Below are 20,083 nucleotides of genomic sequence, written 5' to 3' on the forward strand. Positions count from 1 at the left end.
TGGGAAACACATGGGAAAATGTCTCCAAACTTTTGACAGGCAATGTAGGTCGTGTTCCTTCCCCCGCTTCCATCTCTATTTTCCTCCGCCCGTCACAGGCCCAGACCTTGATGCGCTGGATGTTGCTGCCACTCATGCTGCCGCTGCGGTCCACGAGGAACAGCAGCTCCCTGGTGGCTCGGTGGAGCTCCGGGGGCTCTGACAGCAGGTCCGGACAGAAGTTCAGCATCAGAACCGGGCTGCTCAGAATGTCCTTGTGGTATCTCTTCCTCACAAACTCCAACTAGGAGGAGAAGAGGTGAATGTTGGATGTTTACCAGAAAACCTGGTTGCGAAATCGTTGTGTTCCATGGCTTGAGTAGGATCATATAGCTGGAATGGGTTTTGAGTTGTCAGAATGGACAGTAAACATTGACAGAGAGGGTAACTGAGGAGGAAGGGAGAGAAACCTCACCCTCTTCTCCGGTTCGGACTCTTTGCGAGCGCAGCGGATAAAGTCACGCCGGGCACAGATCTGCTGCTCGTATTGGCTGAAGGAGAGCCGGCCCCTTTCCAGGATGACCAATGGGCTGTGAGGTTCTTTGGAGAAAGGAGAGACAGAACTAATCTCCAACTTCTCAAGACAGAGAAGTGGGTACACACACACACACACACTAATACTCAAACAAACAAACACACACACACATTCTAACTCCAACACACGCAGGCTCACCACTGAGGTGCAGTATGATCTCGATGTGTCTGTCGTACAGGTGGTCTTGTGCGAGGGTGATGTATGTGGCTGAGGCACTCTGGGCACTGGGGTCAGCGTCGGCCCTCAGGGCGTGGGTAGGGCTCTCCAGGCCTGAGGACCACAGGACAGACACTCAGGACCAAGAGATTCATGAGCTCGCCCCTTCTAACCCCCAGCCCCTCCATGTCAGATGATGTCACTGTCATTTCGCACAGTCATAATAGCTACGCGTAAAACGGAACTCATCATCCATTCAACCCGCCCCTCGTCTCATGTCAGTGATGTGCGTATGGATTGATTGTCAGTGATGTGCGTACGGTCATGTGGTTCTGCATTCCATGGTTCTCGCTACCTTTCAGTACAGAGCTGACCAAGAGCTTTCCTCCTTCTCCGCAGTGACCACCCAGGCTGCTGTGCAATACCTCCACTCTGGCTGAGTTCCTAACTCTCTCCAGGCTGCCTAGAGCTGCTGCTGCATATTTCATATATCACCAATTGTGTCTTGACGCTATATCATTACAGAAGACATTACAGAATTCTCCTCCGCGTATGTGTGTGTGTGTCGGTGTGGGTCGGTGTTTGCAGATGTAGTGTATGCAGGTACAGTACCAGTCAAAAGTTTGGACACATTTGTCCAGGTGTGTGTAGGTGTGTGTGGGTGGAGAGGAGGGGGTTGAACGTACCAGCCAATAGACAGGCTCCTCTGACCAATAGCTGGAAGTTGAGTTCGTAAGGGGCCAGGTTGGCAGCTGGGCTGGTGAAGATGGTGTGGGCACACTGTTGCTCTGTGCCCAAGGCCCGCTCCTGCTTGGCTGATGCGGCTCCAAAACAACTGGTGGACCTGGGAGGGAACCACGGAAGTATCCAGGAAGTTTAATACAGCACAGCTAGTTCAACAGTAGGATGGCATTTATCAAAGAGCATTTCCAGTTACGGTACATTGTAAACACACTAATGTGTAAAATCGTGCTCTTAATTTGGCATTGTTTACTGAAGGTTAGGAACGCACCCTGTTTCTTCTGATGACTTCCCCCCATTTTCACTTTTGCTTGGAGTCATCCGCCCAGTGACAATGGGAGTAAACACAGTGGGATACACCAGACGGATCGCTCCATTCTCCAATGTGGGGAGTTCTAGTGTGGTGCTTATGACCACAGACACTATGTCCATTGGGCCGATGACCCCTGTGCCAACAATGAAGGTGGTCCTCTCCAGGTCCTCATCCAGGATGAGGTGTCCTGAAAGAGAAACATTCAGCTCGAGGACCAGAGAATGATTTCAAGATTTTTGGAAGTTAATAGTTCCTAAATATTGACACTTCTCACTCTCAAATATGAGTTGGTTGCTTTGCCAAGATCATAACACACAAACATACAAAACAGCTTTCCAGTCAAGAAAGCACAGCCATGTCCTGCTTGGGCCTGTCTATGCCTCCTCCTACGAGAAGAAAAGATTACACTAAACAAATTAGATAAGGGATCACAGAAGGTTTATTAGATTGGTATTCTGCTCTGATATAAAACATTAAGAGGGCATACCCGGCTATTCAAACAGATAGGTCTCTCTCTAAGTCAATATCAAAACCAGCATCTGAATATCAAGTATTCCTGACAAAGTTCCGGTGGTTCCATGGTGCTCAGATATTCTGCAGTTGAACGTCTGTGTTGTTTCATGTACTAGCTGGTGTTCTCTGTATTAAAGAGAGGAGAACCAATCAAATGTCCTCTGGCGGTACCCCCTGATCAGATTAGGTTGATCACCATTCAATAACAGTCTGTGATGTATTGTGGTCCTTGGTCAGGGTATCAGGGAGCTTTTAGAGCTGAATCATCCACATGCCTGTGCACGGCTGCAGATCTCATAAGGACCAAACTTTACTCTGGCTGTGTAAAGTCATTTGCTGCGATGCAACAATAACAAGGTGTTTCATTTATCAATGTAATCATATGTACTGTCTCTTCTCTATTTTTCTCTTCTTTCTCTATGTCTTTCTCTCTCTCTATTTCCCTCTATGTTCCTCTTCTGCCTCTCCTCCTTACCATTGGTGCATTGCATGTCCAGGTTGGAACTTCCACAGCAGCCCCACTCGCGGCCGTTCCCACACTGACCATCAAAGCCTGACCCTGGGCAGCAGTCCAGACAGCAGTCCTCCAGCTTGCCCCTGCTCTGGATCTGAACGCCCACCATGCGGCCCGCGATCACCGCCTCGAAACCCACCACCACCTCCTTCTCCCCCAGAGGGTACACAAACACACCTGAGGGAGGGGAGGAGAAGAGAGGGGGGGGGGCACACAATACACCTTGTACCACACTCATTTACAAACAATGATCATATACGAAGGATAAAACATATACATGAAATGCATTGAAAAGACAATATGTTAAAATATTCATCACATACATTGAAAAGGACCAAATATTCACATATTCATAATACACACGGGGAACGTCATGTGTATGCATACTGTACATCCTCAGACACACTGTGCACTTTCTCACAAAGCGGGGCGTCGCCTCCACTCACCCTCTATGGACTCGGTGTCCGTGTTGGCATAGGTGAGGTGGGCGGTGGTGCCCAGGGAACAGCCGTTGGCACAGGACTTGATGCAGGAGGACTTGAGGAGCAGTGGGGCCCATGTGGAGCGCTTCCTCAGCCCTGGCATGTTCTCTGTCACCTCAGGGCTCCAGCGGGCTCCTGCACAGAGGACTGACGGACCACGCCAGGGAGACAGATGAGACGCTCGGGGTTTGTGAGTGTGAGTGTGTGTGCTCGGCGTGTGTGTGTGCTAAGCATGTGTGTGTGTGTGTGTGTGTGAGTATGCATGTAAATAGAGTTCTTTTTTCCACAATTGGCCAGAGCTGTTTAGTTATCACAGGGAGAATCAGGAGATCTGGAAAATGGGCACAGCCAAACACAATAATAAAGGATCTTCAGTAGGTGGAAATTGGACAGGCTCTGTGATAGAACATCAATGTTGTCATGTAGGTTGTAGGTTCATGTTATGTTCATGAGGTACAAAACCTCCTGAACCAGATCTATCCAGACTAGATCTATCCTCTACTATCTCCCCCCACCTGCATAGCAACCTATTGAGGCATGGCTTCTGAGTATAAGAGAGTAGGCCAATCATTAACCAAGGTAAGCGGGTCAACACTCCCCACTTACAGTAGTGCCTACGCTTCCATTCAATGGCTGACACCATGCAAATCCACAGACTGATCCAACCTTACTCTAACCTGATGGAGGACAGAAAGTTACGTCCTGATTTGGTTAGAGGGACAATACAGATGAGATATTGAACCCATATCTTATGGGTTCAGGTTAGAGGCGAATAGAAGACAGACAGTGGAAGGACTCGACATGTGACAAAGAGACTTGCTCTTCTTAAACTATCTTTCAACTACAGCTGGCTATGGTTAATCCGATCAAATAAAAAAAACACAAAAAAAAAACAGTTGCTAGTGACTGACCACTTAGCCCCGCTTTGATATAAAAAAAATCTTCTTAGCTCTAAAGAGCAAATGCGCTGGTAAACACAGGTAATGGAAAAGCTGTTAGCATGGCACAGTTCAGCAAGCAATGTGTGTAAAAATGTGTGTGAGAGAGTTTGTCTCCATGTGAGGGTGTGTAAATGAGAGTTGTGTCCACTATGTGTGTGGGTGTGTGTGAGTGTGTGTTTGCTCTGGGCCAGGTAATGGTCCCTACGTCTACCCCGCTCTGAGTAGATCAACAGCTTCCATCTGGCTACTGTGCTCTGGGCCTGTTTCAAGGAGAAGGGCGGCGGGGGGGGGGGCAAACAGTATACCTCACATGGTCAGGTGCATTAGAAAACAAAACCTCTTTATACTGTCGACTGTATATTGGTTTAAAATTGCAGGCCATCTGCACTGGAAAGGGATGGGATTTTGGGGGGACATTTTCTTTCAGTATCTCCTAATAATAAGTGAATGCACAGTTCATAGTGGTTTTTCCACTATGTTCAGTGTTGGCTGATGAGACAACAGTCTGTGTTCTATATGTCTTTCTCTCTAATACACACATTTCTCTGTCTCTTTATTTTGCCATATGTTTATTTACTTCTAAACATAAGTTACTTCAATATATTGAGAAATCAGAAGCTAAGATTTGAGCTCTCTGTAGAATTATTTTCATCAAAGGACTGCAGGAGGACAGGGGGGTATGACCACCCTACTGCACTGCAGCCTTTTAGAGTTAAAAGAAGAAGAAAACAATGGATGAAATGCTAAATCATTACTTACTGCGTTTTTCTCTGATGTGGTCTCAATTGGCTTTGTTGATTCTTAACTACTGGATGAGCCTCCCGGTTTAGAGCATCACTTCAGTCCTCTGCTGATGTGAGTCTCTCCAGAGGGTTTTACCGGCAACGGACTCTGTCACAGCTTATTTACTCATGCGCGCGCATCAAGGATGGGGACGGCACACGTACACGCCCGCGAGTAGACACACACACAGAGAGAGAGCTCAATAATTGTGCATAAAGGTTTAAGTATATAGTTTTACCAAAATCGCAGCGTTTTTCATATTCCTTTTTCCCAGAACAAAAGCACAGGCTAACCCTGCCAACCGCTGTTTGTATCTGTTTAATGTACATGCTCGAATGGTTGCCACGACCACAAAGATATGTGGCCGTCTCTTTAGTGCGTCTCACTGAGTCTACAATGTCCAGCTGTCTGGACACTCATAGCCTGCAGGGTGGAGACTTTTATTCTCTTTCCAGAAGTTTCCATCGTTCATATTAGCTTTATCAGATTTGCCCCGTCAGAAGGGAATTATAGTCCCTGACCTGACCTTACATTGTAGATCAGTAAGCATTTATCATAGTGTGTGATCATTAGCGATCATTGTTGGCCATGCGCTTGTATTATAGGCGTAATTACAAAGTAAATAATGCTGCACATTTCGCCCAACCACTGAGTAAGATAGCTGGGTTTAACATATTGATGCTCCCTTAGTCACAGGACAAAACCGTAGTTCATCATCAATTAATCTGAACATCTCTCCACCTGTTGAACCTGAACTTCCATAAATCCGAACGTCGTGTGTAGCGCCATCTAGTGGCAAATCCGAAACTGAATATATCACAAAGACCATGAATATTGAAGGCTATAATCTGCTATCTGAAAAATACCAGGTAAACAAATCGACTTGAAATTGTGTTTACATTACAAATAACAAAAAACACACACTCAAATAGTACTATTAAAACTTTTTTTTCTGTGGTCAAATCGATAAAATATTATCAAACAAAGGATTCTCCAGTACAATCACAGAGTACATGGTAGATGATTCTATTGGTCATCTATTGGACTATTGAGTTTCTGTGGGAGATTCTTTATGTTTCTCCTTCCAATGGAGGGAAGGACACAGTACCTGTTAAGTGAGCTGATTGGAACTGGAGGCACTGAGAGAGGACTCTGAAAAAGGGTGGAACCTGGGAGGACCTCACAAGACTCGGATTGGTTAGGAGTGTGTGAACTATCGGTAGTAACACTTCTGTCTGACTGTTGAGGATGTCGATATCTCGAGTTTTTCTTGATGTTGAGGTTTTTGTCTGTATTCTGCGACTTTGGATTCGAAGGCTCACGTTGGACACAAGGTTGGGGTTGGACGGGGTGTCGCGGGCGGCCCTTAGAGGACTTTGGCCTCCTACTCTGACCTCTGACCTCTGGGTTTACCTGGTCAAAGACTGGACTGCTGATCTGTCTACTGGTCACTTTCTCTTTACCAGTCTGTCTGTTAGTCTCCCCAATGGTGTCTCTTTTAGTCTCTCTGTCGTCACCATCTCGAAACAAATAAGGAGGTTTTGTTGAAGCCTGGACCTCTCTAGGATCATCTGTTGTCAGAGTTTGGTTCTGTTTCCCAGATGATGTTTGCTGGGAGGGTTTCCTACGCCCCATGGCAGACTTGGGTCTAACTACGGGGGTCCTGGTGCCTGGGCAATCCACAGTTAAACTATGCCTGTCTTGTTGGTCATCCTGGTGATGATTTAAAAGCCTGCATGATGGATCAGCAGTAGAGGCTTGCTGTTGAGGAGTGTGTCTGCGTCGACCCTTGGCTGACTTGGGCCTGAAGGTGTCGTTCTCAGTGTCCTCCATACCACAGGTGGCGCTGTGGAGAGGACTGTCCCTTGGAGACGTCTCCATGAGCTGCAGAGGGAGTGCTTAAGATAGGAGGCGTCTGGTGCTGTTTATGACACGAATGTCAAATAAAGCACTGATAAGATAAACATCTGTTTCAAACTTCCAATGATTCAGACGATATACATGGAAACAATTATGGCACAGTGACTGAAGTGAAGGGAAACATCCAATCTCTCAGATCTCAAAGCTCACGTATTTTTTCAGAGCGATTAAGGCTACTTTTCACTTCAAAAATAAGTTATACAACTATATATTCATGCTATTCAAAGACTACATGCATGAAAAATGCATGTCATAAATTGGTTGTATATGTCTAAATAGTACACTGTAGGATTCATGTTTTCACTTTCTTCATCATATTTTTCTGATTCTGATATTTTGATTAGTTTAACAAAGACTTATTTTACCTGTGTTGGTGCCTCTCCACGTCTATACCATCTGTACCATCTAAAGAGTTATTGTGTGCAGTTGCTTCCCCTAACACCCAATCCTCATATCAAACTGCCTTGGAGACCATGTTTGTCTTCGCTGCATGTAGGTAAACAATGTTTATGGCAGTTAGTCCACTACTTTATGTTTAACAGGGGTCCATTAAGACCCAGGTGCCCATCCACAATGTAATGATAATATTTGTTACTTCACTGTAGTCTTTGGACCTGGGTGCTGATGGGACAGGGCATGGATTTAACTCCTTAATTAGAAGTAGTTATTTGTTATCATCAGTGGCCACTCACTCATTACTGAAATGCATTGTATTTGTATGTTGCTATAAGCCATATGTATATCTCCTCGGGAGTTTATAATGCTAACTTCGGTGGTGCAAGTGTACTGCTATCAAGTTATAGGCCTACACAACATATTGTCATCTATGGGAAAGCGGGTCAACTTGATAGCCAATCAGCTTTTAGAGCTTGCGTTGGACCCTGGATACGTCACGCGTTCAATGAAAACTTTGTTACCTTCTGCTTCCATGTTCAATGCATGCAGTGGAGTCTACTTTTGGAAAGCTGAGGACAGCAGGATAGTAATACGACATGGAAGAGGACCAGACGGTAGTTGTGTAAGTATGATTGTTTAATAGCATGAAATAAAGGCATAAGTAGTTCTATAAAATGTGTATTAGCTAGATGTTAGGAAAATACGCGTGCACAGATTGTGAAATTGTATTTCTCGTCACTGACCAAGATTAACGATTACCTGTAAAATAGCACTTCTGAATTGGACAGTTATAAATGATCTCTGAGAGACTTTTGTATTTAACAACTTCTACGGTTGTCCTACTAATCTACAAGTTGTGGGTGCTGAGAACAAATGCCCATTACATGGTTTAAGTCAAAACTGCATCCCAAGGCTACCCTAGCCCACTATAGGTCCGTTTTGAGTTTTATCAAATTGATTGAGATTTAGCTTCACAAAGCTTCACCAGCTTCACCAGCTTCACTGGTGTGATCAGAACAGGATTTAATAAATTCTAAAGACTGTCAACCTGTCACATTTCCTGTAAAACCAGTTTAATGTTTCAAATCCCACTTCCACAGCAATGTTGTACAACCTCTTGCGAGATTGGCAGTTGAGTCAACTGTCTGGTCCAGCAACATATTACTGCCTACAGAAACATAGTCGTTGTCACCTCCACACCCAGAGAGTATAGGCCCAGGCCTTCAACTCTTTGTTACAACACGAGCATAGGGATCTATCAGTCTCAATATGTTTTTCTAGGTTCATCAGTTTAGAGCCTTGTATATTTTATTGCCAACATAAAAAAGTGGGGATATTTATAATGACTAGACAGCCGTTATTGGCACCTGACAACCCCTTCAAGACCCTGCTCTCTTTCTCCACAGAGGGCTGTTGGTGTGGGTATTGGCTGTCCTACTGGGCCTCTTCTGCAGCCTGGATGTATGGTACTTCCTGCGGGTTGGCACGACGGTGATCCGGGCATGGTTCCAGCCTGTGGTCCGCGACGTCCTGGGAGAGCAGAGTGTGTCAGGCCTGGTGGCCCCTCATGACATGGACCTGTGTCACATGAACAATGCCCGCTACCTGCGAGAATGTGATTTTGCACGCTTCTCCCTATACACGCGGAACGGGGTGTTCAAGGCCATCAGGGCCCTGGGGGCTTCCATGGTAGTGGGGGCGACCACCATCCGCTACCGCCGCGCGCTGTATGTCGGGGAGCACTTTGAGCTACGCAGCCATATTGTTTCCTGGGACGACAAGTCCTTCTACCTGGAGCAGAGATTTGTGTCCAGCAAAGACAACCGAGTCTCGGCGGTCATGCTCTGCAAACAGACTATCATACGCAGCAGTCCAGACAACATCATGCAGTTCCTGTGTAAGAGAAAGGTATGTCCATAATAAGGGGTTTGGAAGATGGGGTATTTGTTTCCACAATGAGTTCATTACCCTATGAATTCATTTCTTAGACAAAGGACTTGATTGGTCTCTGAATTTTTCATTTGTGTGTGTGTGTGTTGCAGGTGGAGTGCCCTGAGTATCCAGAGGATCTCAAGCATTGGATCAGCTACATTGCATCCAGCAGTCAGGCATTGAGAGCAGAGAGTGGACTAGAGGAGAAGAACAAATGAAGCCAGAACTGAGCATAACGCTCCCATCTGCATTAAAACCTCAGTGCCTATGCCTTCACAACTGCCGGTCATTCAGTATAAACACACAAATGCGCGCACACACACAGGAACACAAGAAACCTTAACTTCAGCAGATTGTAAAGTAGGCTGTGTGTAGGTCAGAAAAATTCAGACAGTGTTCTGTTGGGAAACCTTGAAGCATGGGTGCCTTTTTCTAAGTGGAAATAAACACGATATGGGTTTTCTTGGGAAACCGTTTGAATTATCGTCTGAATTGTTTGCAATTTGAGTTGTAGCCTATTCATGGGAAGTGTAGCAAATGATTTATTTGTTGTAATTAAAATATTTGTGGTTGCCTGTTGGTTGTATGTGCTGTGCACATATCACCATCCAAGCCCTTTTAGGAAGCCTCTGTTTAAGTATGTTTTGACGGTTTAAAAACGACAATATTCAGTAGCCAAACCAATTTTTGCTGCACAGTAATGAGTGAATAAGAACTTTTTACATAAGACAATAAACATTTTTTATCTGTCATTCATTAATGAAAGATTTTTTATTTATGCATTTTATGTTTTTCTATTTGATTTTAAATTAAGAGTAACGTAAATGTAAACGTCAGGAAAGCATATGACATGTTTCCGACCAATCAGTTTTAACTTCAGTGAAGAAGCGGAAGTGAGTGCAGAAATTGATTTTACCGGCATCTTTAGCCCACCAGCTTCGGAAAGGCGCAGTAAGTAAAACACCACAGGAAATAATAAAATCCTGTCAGTTATTATACTTTGATCTAGAAAGTGATTGCTTCAACAATGTTTACGAGAAATGGCGGACGGCCTAGATTTGTTTTGCTAGCATGTCCGCAGCATCTAGCAAACTCACCAATGAATGCTTAGAACCGTGTCGGTGATCACATCATGTGCATTTTGCAAGCTACACAGTTAATGTTAAAATGGCCACGCTTGCCTCCACGAAACTATAGAGTATATGGAAAATGACATGGATACATTTCTATTTTAGTTGGTTTGCAAACACTTAAAATATAGAATACGAGTTCGTCATATGTCATTGATGAGGTCAACTGCACTACAGGAAATAGGCCCAGCTGGTGTAATTGTCTAAATCGCTTCATAACCCAAAAGTATTTTGTACATATTACTGTAAAACTGCTTTTCTGAATTATTAAAATATAGATGTTTTAAACTAGCATTATAAGGCTCTAGAGATGCCCTTCACTTGATACTACACTGGAGAGGTACAGTATTAACAATTTATTAAACCTGTCTAGGTCTTACTCAGAAGATAAACCTGATCGTTTTTCCTCTCCTGTTTCAGAGGGATGTTGCTGTGGGTGCTCGGCGGTCTCCTCCTGCTCTTCTGCAGCCTGGACGTGTGGTACTTCCTTCGGGGGGCAGCAGTGGCCATCCAGGCCTTCTTCGAACCTCCAATAAGGGATGTTCTAAAAGAACACATAGTCAGCGGGCGAGTGCTACCCCATGATTTGGACTACATGGGCCATATGAACAACTCCCGCTACCTGAGGGAGTGTGACTTTGCCAGATTCCACCACTACTCGCGAAATGGGATATTTAATGCCACCCGTGTACTCGGAGTCACTATGGTGGTCGGAGCCTCCACTATCCGCTATCGACGATCCCTCGCGTTCGGGGAGGCTTTCGAGATACGGACCCGCATACTAGCTTGGGACGAGAAGTCTTTTTATGTGGAGCAGCGCTTTGTCTCCAAGAAAGACGGCTTCATCTCTGCCATCATGCTGTGCAGACAGAACGTAGTGCACAGCAGCCCAGAGAAGATCATGGAGTACCTGTGCAAGAGAAAGGTTAGAGAGGAAGACTGAGAAAGGAATGCATAGCATATGCACCAACGCCATTCTGTCCTAACCTCGTGTGTGTGTGTGTGTGTGTGTGTGTTGCAGGTGGAGTGCCCTGAGTATCCAGAGGATCTCAAGCATTGGATCAGCTACATTGCAGCCAGCAGTCAGGCATTGCGAGCGGAGAGTGGACTAGAGGAGAAGAACAAATGAAGTCGGTACTAAGAAGAGCTACAGTACTACACACACTCATCTCACTGCACGTCACATACACTGAAACATCCACATTCTATAGGAAACCAACCTTTGTCTTACGTGACTGTATGTTATGTGAATGAATAAGCAGAAATACTCAGGACTGCTGCAGCTGTATATGGTATTGAAGAATTTAGTTTTATTCAATGCATTATTTGCACTGGGAAAAAGGCAGAGCTTAAGCATAATTTGTTCTGGTATAGCTGTCAGACAGTTAAACCGATATGACTGAATTGCCTCCTAAGTATAAAAAAAAGGGATAATATTGATGGGTAAGGACACTGATTATGCCCTCTAAATCTACTGTGGACCATGTGGACCATGTAAAGACAGTAGGCTTAGGGACACTCTTTATGAAGAGTTGAACCTTTCCTTGAAGTAAGCATGTGGAATATAATAATTATATTGGCATAAATGCATGCTAGTAACATTTATTTTGAGTTGCATGCTTCATCAATTTAAATTCTGCCCTAAATCATTTCAATCTAAACTTTAAAAGTTGGAATGGCCATTTCGTCACCTTTTACTCAAAAATAAGAACCAATGAAGACAACATTCTAATAGACCTGTTGGATCTGACTGTATGAACTTAAATTATTTACCCAGCGTCATACACATTGCACCAAAACGTTCCTGTTCCATAATGTGGACAGTTCTGTTCAATATGAAAGTGTCTGTCTATTGACTTTCATTTCAGAGGGGACATATGCCATATACTTGATGCATTGAGAGTGAACATAATGTATGGATTATAGTGGGAAATGTACATTCTAAATATTTATTCTATTTATTTTCTAATTGTATATTGTGATACAGTTGTAAAGTGCATTCACAAAGACTGAATATAAATGAGGGTCCATTGTGTAAATGCATTTGGATAAACAATGCATTTAATTAAAATGTTTATGGTTTGAAATCTGAATTTGGCGTCACTGTGTTGTAAACTCGAACTTGTTTTCATAATTGTGCGCTGTGTTGTGTGTGATCCTCTTCATTGGGAAACGGAATAAACTAAACCTGAACATTGAGGCACATTCTCACTTAAATTATTTTTTTCAAACCGAATTAACTTTATGGGCAATGTCGTCACCTTGTGCATCCTTGTAGGAACTGTCTTTGATAGCCACAGAACACCTAGAATCTGCCACCTCCGACATTGCTAGCAATTTGCTGGCGCGGGTGGCATGTATACATACCTGAGGAGTGAGTTTAACCGATCTACAACAGCTACATATGCCAGAACCATAGGCTACTTCTTTACTTTAACTTGAGTGAAAAAGTGTAGTGCAAGTCAGGCCTACTTCTACTTGTACCATCCACTTCCGGTAAACAAAACAACTGTTGTGCCGTCAGAGCCTGTTTAAGGCCTGTTTAAAATGCCTCGATTGTCCTCGAGAGCATTTCCGGTGTTGCGAATTTGCCTTCAGAATAAGAGCAAAGCCTGAGACGTGGCAAAACATGTTAATTCAGTGGTGCAATGCGATATTGCTCTCATCTTCCTGAATCCATTCCCGCCATGTTGAGGTGACACAATAATTCGTTTTCTCCGCATCACGAATTGAAGGTCCAGTTACGTGTGTTAAAAAAACAACGCAGAACAGCGAAGGCAATAGTAAAACGCTACATACCCTGTAGACTACATTCATAATAATAGTCATACATATTCTGACAGCTTTCATCTTACTGAATCCACGAATCCAATGAATAAAGCATGTTATCTGACTGTATTCGTTGTTTCTTCCTACCTTTTGGGGAAATAAAGATCACCTGGCTTTGAAATAATAAAAGCACAGTATGTCTCCTGACCTTTATTTTGACGTTTATTATTCTCCAAATAAATCAACTGGAAATGATTCATTACTGAGGCTGGCTTCACACTACTAGCAGCAGTCTTCGCTCTTTAAACGGTTTCTCTTTCGTAATCGTTACTAATATTTGGTACGAAAAATGGCTCAAGCAGGGCTGTTACTTGACAAGGACCAATTCAACTGTCCAATATGTCTGGATGTATTGAAAGACCCTGTTACAATTCCTTGTGGGCACAGTTACTGTTCTTGTTGTATCAAGGGGTACTGGGACCAGGACGATTACATGGGGGTTTATGGCTGTCCTCAGTGCAGGCAGATGTTCAACCCTAGGCCTTTACTTGGCCGAAACACTATGTTGGCCGACGTTGTGGAGAAGTTTTTGATGACAGGACTCCAAAGTGATCCCCCAACTCAAAGTTACGCGGGACCAGAGGATGTGGAATGCGACGTTTGTACCGGGAGTGGGAGGAAAAACAAAGCTGTCAAATCATGTCTCGTTTGTCTTGCCTCGTACTGCGAGACCCACTTGCAACCTCACTACGACTCTCCAGCTTTCAAGAAGCACAAGCTTGTCGTAGCCTCCAAGAAACTCCAAGACACAATATGCCCTCGCCACGATAAGCTGCTGGAAGTTTACTGTCGCACGGATCAGAAATGTATCTGTTATCTTTGTTTAACGGATGAGCACAAAGGCCACGACACCGTTTTAGCTGAATCGGAAATGAACGAGAAACAGGCAAGTGTTTTTCAGGATACAGTACTAACCGATATTTTCACTGAAGCCCATCATTTATCAATAATAATAAGATACAACATTCAAAAACAGGTTCTACATTCTAATGCAAGTATACGTACAATTATAAAACTTGCAGATTAAGCATTGATCAGGCATTCACACGCTGATCCTGTCACAGTATGATTAACGGTAAATCGGAATGAAAAGTAGACATTGAACAATATTAGTCCTCTAGTCTTGTTGTAATGTTCAGTATGGCACAGCTTAAAAGGCTTCCTAAACACACCTGTGTCTTCAGACTCAGCTTGGGGAGATGCAGAGGAACTCCCAGCAACAAATCCAGGTCAGAGAGAAGGAGTTGCAGGAGCTGAGACAGGCCATCACCGCCCTCACAGTGAGTAATAAAACGATTACACTCTTATTACAAATCCGATGGATCAACAGCAAGTCTGCAGCAGTGTCTCTGTCTCCCTCTAGCGCTCTGCACGTACAACAGTGGAGGAAAGCGAGAAGATCTTCACTGATCTCATCCAATCTATTGAGCTAAAGAGGTTTGAGTTGAGAGAGCTGATTAGAGATCAGGAAAAAGCAGCGATCAGTCAGGCCGAGGGACTGCTGGCTAAACTGGAGCAGGAGATCGCTGAGCTGAAGAGGAGAGACTCTGACCTGGAACAGCTTTCTCATACGGATGACCATATTACGTTCCTTCAGGTAACATGCAGATGCATACACACACACACACACACACACACACACACACACACACACACACACACACACACACACACACACACACACACACACACACACACACACACACACTCTCTCACAGTAAACACATGGTTTTATCCTAACTCTTTGCACTACTTGCCTCAATTCACTTACATTGAGGGTGCTGTTGAATTGATTAAATAAATGGTTCAGTTCACTAATATTTCTCAACAATACGAATATGTTTATCCATGTGTTTGTGTTCTGTCTGTTATTCAAGAACTGTCAGTCCTTTAGGTCTTGTCCTGGGCTGGGAGACATGCCTCCTGTCAACTTTGACCCCAACTTCACCTTTGGTTCAGTGATGACAGCTGTTTCTGAATTCAAAGAGCTCTTAGAAGAAGTCTACCAAGGAGGATTTTTCAACATCTATGAGAAAGGTGGAGAACTTAATAAACTAATGTCCATATCTGGACAGAGACTCTGTCAATTAAGAAGTTTGATCAAACTAAGTACTTTGTTTTGGTTGTTTTTGTTACAGTGAGAAACGTGTCAATTGTTGAATCTCCGAAGTGCAACGAAGAATTTGGAACAGAGTCTGAATCCACACAAAGTAGGATATGTGTTATTAAATTATCTATTATCTGTTAAAAGTATTTTCATTATGATTACATAATTATAACTATTAGTTGGCGTTTGTGAATAGACAACAAAGTGTCAAACAACCCCCCCCCCCCAAAAAAACCCCCCCCAACAACTTCAGGGCACGTTACCCTGTCAAAGCATCTCATTCAGGCACCTCTTGGTTGATGAGATTGTGCAAGCGCAAACAAGGACACGGTGAAAGATCAAATGTTGCCGATAAAACCAGGAAATGATTGATTTGCTCCTGTTCTGACTGCTCCGTGTCCTCACAGTAACCGCAAGACCTGCTGGAGACCAAAGCACCTCCTGTCTCAATCCCTTCCTCAGCCAAGTACCAGCACCCAACTTTGGCTTTGCCTTCACACCCTTTGGTGAGTATCGCATCGGGCAATAACACCGTTTAAAGTTCCGAAAGATTTTTGAATATACACAAAAGACTTTGATTATTCTGAATCCGTTATTCTGCATCTGCAGATCCAGCTGCAACACTGAACCATTCACACAGCTCACCCCATATTCACAGTGCATCCCACACTTTAGGCCAAATATTAAACACCAGCAGTGTGGATGCGCTCTGTATACTGACGTAATACACTGAACCGTCAGCCATATTACCTCCCTTTATGATGTCTGTCCCAGGTTCCCCCAGTCCTGCTGAATAACTTCCCTTCTGTCTCTGCAGGTTCCAAGCTCTCTAGCGCCAGACAAAGGCCGCTACAACGCCGTTCCCACGCACGGAGGAAGTGACGTCGTCTAGTTCATCAGAGCTGACTGGAACGTAGCGGGAACTGCTCATGGACCTGATCAGAATGTCCAGAATAAATAAGCTATCCTTACGACGCAAATGTAGGATTGTAGTGTGCTACATTTGAGAATTGCTTTCCAAAACACGCCTGTGATTTCAGTATTAATAATTTTTATCCGAATTAATGCATTTTTTTATATATACCATTTTTTTTAAACAGAAATCTTGAACAATCAATTTGTAATAATGTATGGAAACAAACATTCAATAAATATACTGGACTAAACTGATGCTGTTTTGGCAATGTCCTACATCAGTTAAATCAGATCATGCCTACTTCAAGCTTGTGTTTGTGCAGGTGCATGGTCATGTTTCATGGAGAGAAAAGTTCCCACCCTTCTTTTAAGCTGGTTTCAACTGGTGTTTTCTCTCTTTGTGTCTATTGTAAACAAGAGCTATTGGATGACTCCTGGCAAACTGGGAAAACTGGTTAACTACACAATGTCAGTTTTCTCTACAGCTAAATATATGTAATGTAACAGATTGTTCATCAAAAACAAATAAATTTGAATGCATTTCATATTACTTATGTTAAAACTGTACCTTTGTTTTGATTTATTTACTATTCCTCTGGTTTAGCCTACTCCCTTTATTTTTTGTTTACTCCTAGTCTTGGCTTTTGATTGGATGCCTCTGGCAGTGAGGTGAAACTGGAGAACCCTCCATCTCCCCAATCACGCAAAGCTCTACAGTCCACGCCCATCTCTGTTCCTCTCTCAACAGTTCCTGTTGTAGAAAACCTTGCGTTGTACCTGTATGAAATGGCAGCCACTAGCATTTCTGTAGAACAGGAGCAGTTTAGTTGTCCTGTATGTCTAGATGTGCTTCAGGACCCAGTGACGATCCCCTGTGGACACAGTTATTGTATGGACTGTATTGAGGGCTACTGGAACAAGGACAAGCAGAAAGGGATATTCTGCTGTCCTCAGTGTAGGCAGATTTTTAGTCCTAGACCAACACTGAGCAGGAGTACAGTCCTGGCAGAAGTGGTGGAGAAGTTTCAAGGGTCCGGATTACGTGGAACGCCTCTACAGCCGAGTGCCAAGACTGAGGATGTTGTGAAATGCGATATTTGCTTTAGTAAAAAGAGCAAAGCCGTTAAATCTTGTCTCGTTTGCTTGGAATCTTATTGTGACGCTCACTTAATGGCACACGAGGTACAATTTTGTGGGAAAACACACAAACTGATCCAAACTTTGGGCTCACTGAAAGAGAAGTTGTGTCCACATCATAACAAACTGCTCAGAGTCTATTGTCGAACTGACCAGCAGTGTGTCTGCACTATTTGTACAAAGGAGAGCCACAAGGACCATGACACCGTCTCAGTCGTAGCAGAGAGGAAAACTCAACAGGTAGCTCACAAAAAAATCGACATGTTTTTCCAGTCACGATGTGTGGTACTTACAAATATGACTCTTGCTTTTCTATCACAGAAACAACAAGATGAGGCATTCTTAAAATCCATACATACATTTAAAGAGATGGAAAAGAAGCTTAAGCAAATTATCAGATACATCAAGGTGAGTTTCACCAGTGTACTAACACTCCATTCAGCATCCCATAAATGATCATTTTTAATAACACAAATCTATAGAATGATCATTTTCCATGATATGATACTGTGACACTTGGGTTAAAAACACAATTTCAAATGCTGTGACCAGCATGCCACCGAGACAGGCATGGAGGAGAGCGAGAAGGTCTTCTCCAAGCTGATCCGCTCCGTCGAGAGAAGGCGCTCTGAGGTGAGAGAGGAGATGCGGGCCCAGGAGAAGGCTGCTGTCGGACAGGCAGAAACCCAACTGGAGAATCTGGAGAGGGAACTCGCTAAACTGAGGAAGAGTGACTCGGAGCTAGAGCAGCTTTCACACACCGAGAACCACATTTATTTCCTCCAGGTACTGTACAGTGAAACACCCTCCCTTCATTTACACATAGCCTAGTATTTGCATCGGCGCAACTGACTAGATTATCTTTATCGATGCGCGTCGTTAACTTTAGTTCTTTTCGGTTACAACCCCTTGCAGAGGTGCAGGTCCCTTGATCAGCCTCCCCAGACTGTGGATCTTCCCTGCATTAAAGTTCATCCATGCTTTGTGGACAAAATCCTGAGAGGAGCCCTTGTTGACTTGCACGATCGATTAGAGGAAGTGTGTGAGAGGGAAATCGACAGGATCTCTGATAAGAGTAAGTACCGAGTACCCACAGCTCCACCCTGGGCGGAGGTGTCAGAAACAATGACACGCTAAACTATTTCTACCTCTATTGACTTTCACGTTTTTGTTTATAGTCAAGGAAGGAAGCCCACATCAGGAATCACATCCACAATCCACTACAACTCTTCAGAGAGGTGTGTCTGGGGAAAATGGAAGAACATTTAACACGGTAATATTAAACCAAGCGATTTACAGCCTAATCACCCCAAATCTGTCTCTGACAGCAAACAACAGTACCACAGCCAACACAGAGCCAAAAACCAGGTCAGAATTCCTACAATGTAAGTGTGTTTTATGGTACAGCGCATGGTTACCCATTTCTTGGAAAAGCAAACGAGTTGTAAAGCATTGGCTTCCTCTTCCCAGACTGCGACAACATGATGCTGGACGTCAACACAGCGAACCCCTACCTGCGCGTGTCTGACGGGAGGAAGGGAGCGACCACACTGTCAGAGTCCCAGCCGTACCCAGACCACCCGGAGCGCTTCAGCAGCTGGGCCCAGGTGCTGTGTCGAGGGCCCCTGATCGGACGCAGGTACTGGGAGGTGGAGTGGGAGGGCTCCAGGGGGGTCTCCGTAGGAGTGTGCTACAAAGGGATGACCAGGACAGGGGGAGGGACCGACAGCAAGCTGGGACACAATTCCAAGTCCTGGAGCCTGGACTGCTCCAATCTCAGTTGCTCTTTCCAACACAACAAGGACAGTACAGCCATAGGTGTCCCGTGCTCCAACAGGATAGGAGTGTTTCTGGACCACGGGTCTGGAATGCTGTCTTTCTACAGCGTCTCTGATAAGATGACTCTGCTTCATAGGACCAAGACCACGTTCACTCAGCCTCTCTACCCCGGCTTCTGGGTGGGACTGGGATCCACCTTGAAACTAGGCTCTCCTCACAAACACGTTGTTTGGTCATGAAACAAATGATTTAATGGTGTACTTTGTATAGATACCATTTGATGGATTTGAATGTAATTTTCTATGTAGAGGGTTCCTGCAGGTTTCAGTAAGACAAATGTAAGACCTTAAGACATTTTAAGACCATAAAGATTGAAATTTAAGAGATGACACATTACCCCAAAAATATTTTAATAAATATTCTAAATAAGTTCTGAAAAAATATTTTTATTTCTGTGAATTCAGTCTTCGAACCACAACCCGACTGTCCAGATCCACTGTCCCACCAGGAAAAGCTCAACCAATCTAAAAATGAATTTACCTTTTATGAGTTTTATTTATAGGTCAAGTTTTATTTATGAGTTTTATTTATAGGTCAAGTTTTATTTATAAGTCAAAGAGCTAAAAATTTGGTGTAAGAAGATCCTTCAGCCAAATTTGAACACCAGATTCCTCACACTGTAGCCCACATCTTTAACCACTGAGCTATTAGGGATCATCTCCACTCGACATTTTAAATTTGACATTGAACTATCTAGTTGAAAACAACCTACAGAGTTGGGGTGTCATAAAACCATAAGAAAGCAGGGCTCCCCTGTTAACTCACTGGATTATGGTGCATGCTCTTTCAGACATGCTGGGGCAGCCTGGGTTAAAATCAACATTTCAAATTGTTTATTTTAACTTAAGTTACATTGTGGTC

The 20,083-nt window shown here is 43.9% G+C and overlaps 5 protein-coding genes across 6 annotated transcripts in view; 4 read left to right on the top strand and 1 right to left on the bottom strand.

Annotated features, from left to right (window-relative positions):
• vwa5b2 (von Willebrand factor A domain containing 5B2) overlaps window positions 1-5,110 on the bottom strand; it is a 25,068-nt gene extending 19,958 nt beyond the window's left edge. Inside the window, exons 1-8 of the mRNA XM_047027150.1 lie at window positions 4,994-5,110; window positions 3,258-3,440; window positions 2,773-2,988; window positions 1,743-1,971; window positions 1,417-1,574; window positions 713-844; window positions 455-579; window positions 107-283 (exon numbers count right to left, since the gene is read on the bottom strand). Coding sequence (XP_046883106.1) covers window positions 107-283; window positions 455-579; window positions 713-844; window positions 1,417-1,574; window positions 1,743-1,971; window positions 2,773-2,988; window positions 3,258-3,396 — 1,176 coding nt within the window. The 5' untranslated portion in view covers window positions 3,397-3,440; window positions 4,994-5,110. The remainder of the gene's footprint in view (window positions 1-106; window positions 284-454; window positions 580-712; window positions 845-1,416; window positions 1,575-1,742; window positions 1,972-2,772; window positions 2,989-3,257; window positions 3,441-4,993) is intronic.
• Window positions 5,111-7,855: 2,745 nt separating this feature from the next.
• LOC124473156 (protein THEM6-like) lies at window positions 7,856-10,017 on the top strand. The gene is made up of 3 exons (XM_047028454.1): window positions 7,856-7,955; window positions 8,740-9,241; window positions 9,376-10,017. Exons 1-3 carry the CDS (start codon window positions 7,930-7,932, stop codon window positions 9,481-9,483), a joined length of 636 nt encoding a protein of 211 aa, XP_046884410.1. The 5' UTR covers window positions 7,856-7,929; the 3' UTR covers window positions 9,484-10,017.
• A 93-nt stretch (window positions 10,018-10,110) lies between these two features.
• si:ch73-52e5.2 (protein THEM6) lies at window positions 10,111-12,488 on the top strand. Its single transcript, XM_047028455.1, has 3 exons — window positions 10,111-10,216; window positions 10,816-11,320; window positions 11,417-12,488. Exons 2-3 carry the CDS (start codon window positions 10,820-10,822, stop codon window positions 11,522-11,524), a joined length of 609 nt encoding a protein of 202 aa, XP_046884411.1. The 5' UTR covers window positions 10,111-10,216; window positions 10,816-10,819; the 3' UTR covers window positions 11,525-12,488.
• Window positions 12,489-13,400: 912 nt separating this feature from the next.
• Window positions 13,401-16,808, top strand: ftr67 (finTRIM family, member 67). The gene is made up of 7 exons (XM_047028452.1): window positions 13,401-14,110; window positions 14,409-14,504; window positions 14,588-14,821; window positions 15,102-15,261; window positions 15,363-15,434; window positions 15,739-15,837; window positions 16,149-16,808. The coding sequence occupies exons 1-7, from the start codon at window positions 13,514-13,516 to the stop codon at window positions 16,211-16,213; spliced, it is 1,323 nt and encodes a 440-aa protein (XP_046884408.1). The 5' UTR covers window positions 13,401-13,513; the 3' UTR covers window positions 16,214-16,808.
• Window positions 16,809-16,998: 190 nt separating this feature from the next.
• Window positions 16,999-20,060, top strand: ftr87 (finTRIM family, member 87). Of its 2 annotated transcripts, XM_047028444.1 has the most exons (8): window positions 16,999-17,428; window positions 17,567-17,623; window positions 17,705-17,791; window positions 17,936-18,169; window positions 18,299-18,458; window positions 18,562-18,621; window positions 18,712-18,768; window positions 18,854-20,060. In XM_047028444.1, exons 1-8 carry the CDS (start codon window positions 17,033-17,035, stop codon window positions 19,399-19,401), a joined length of 1,599 nt encoding a protein of 532 aa, XP_046884400.1. In that variant the 5' UTR covers window positions 16,999-17,032; the 3' UTR covers window positions 19,402-20,060. The 2 variants fall into 2 exon arrangements, with proteins under 2 accessions (XP_046884400.1, XP_046884399.1); XM_047028443.1 differs by having other exon boundaries at window positions 16,999-17,623.
• Window positions 20,061-20,083: the final 23 nt, after the last annotated feature.

This window comes from Hypomesus transpacificus, chromosome 10 (assembly GCF_021917145.1).
Source record: "Hypomesus transpacificus isolate Combined female chromosome 10, fHypTra1, whole genome shotgun sequence".
NCBI classification, from domain to species: Eukaryota; Metazoa; Chordata; class Actinopteri; order Osmeriformes; family Osmeridae; genus Hypomesus; species Hypomesus transpacificus.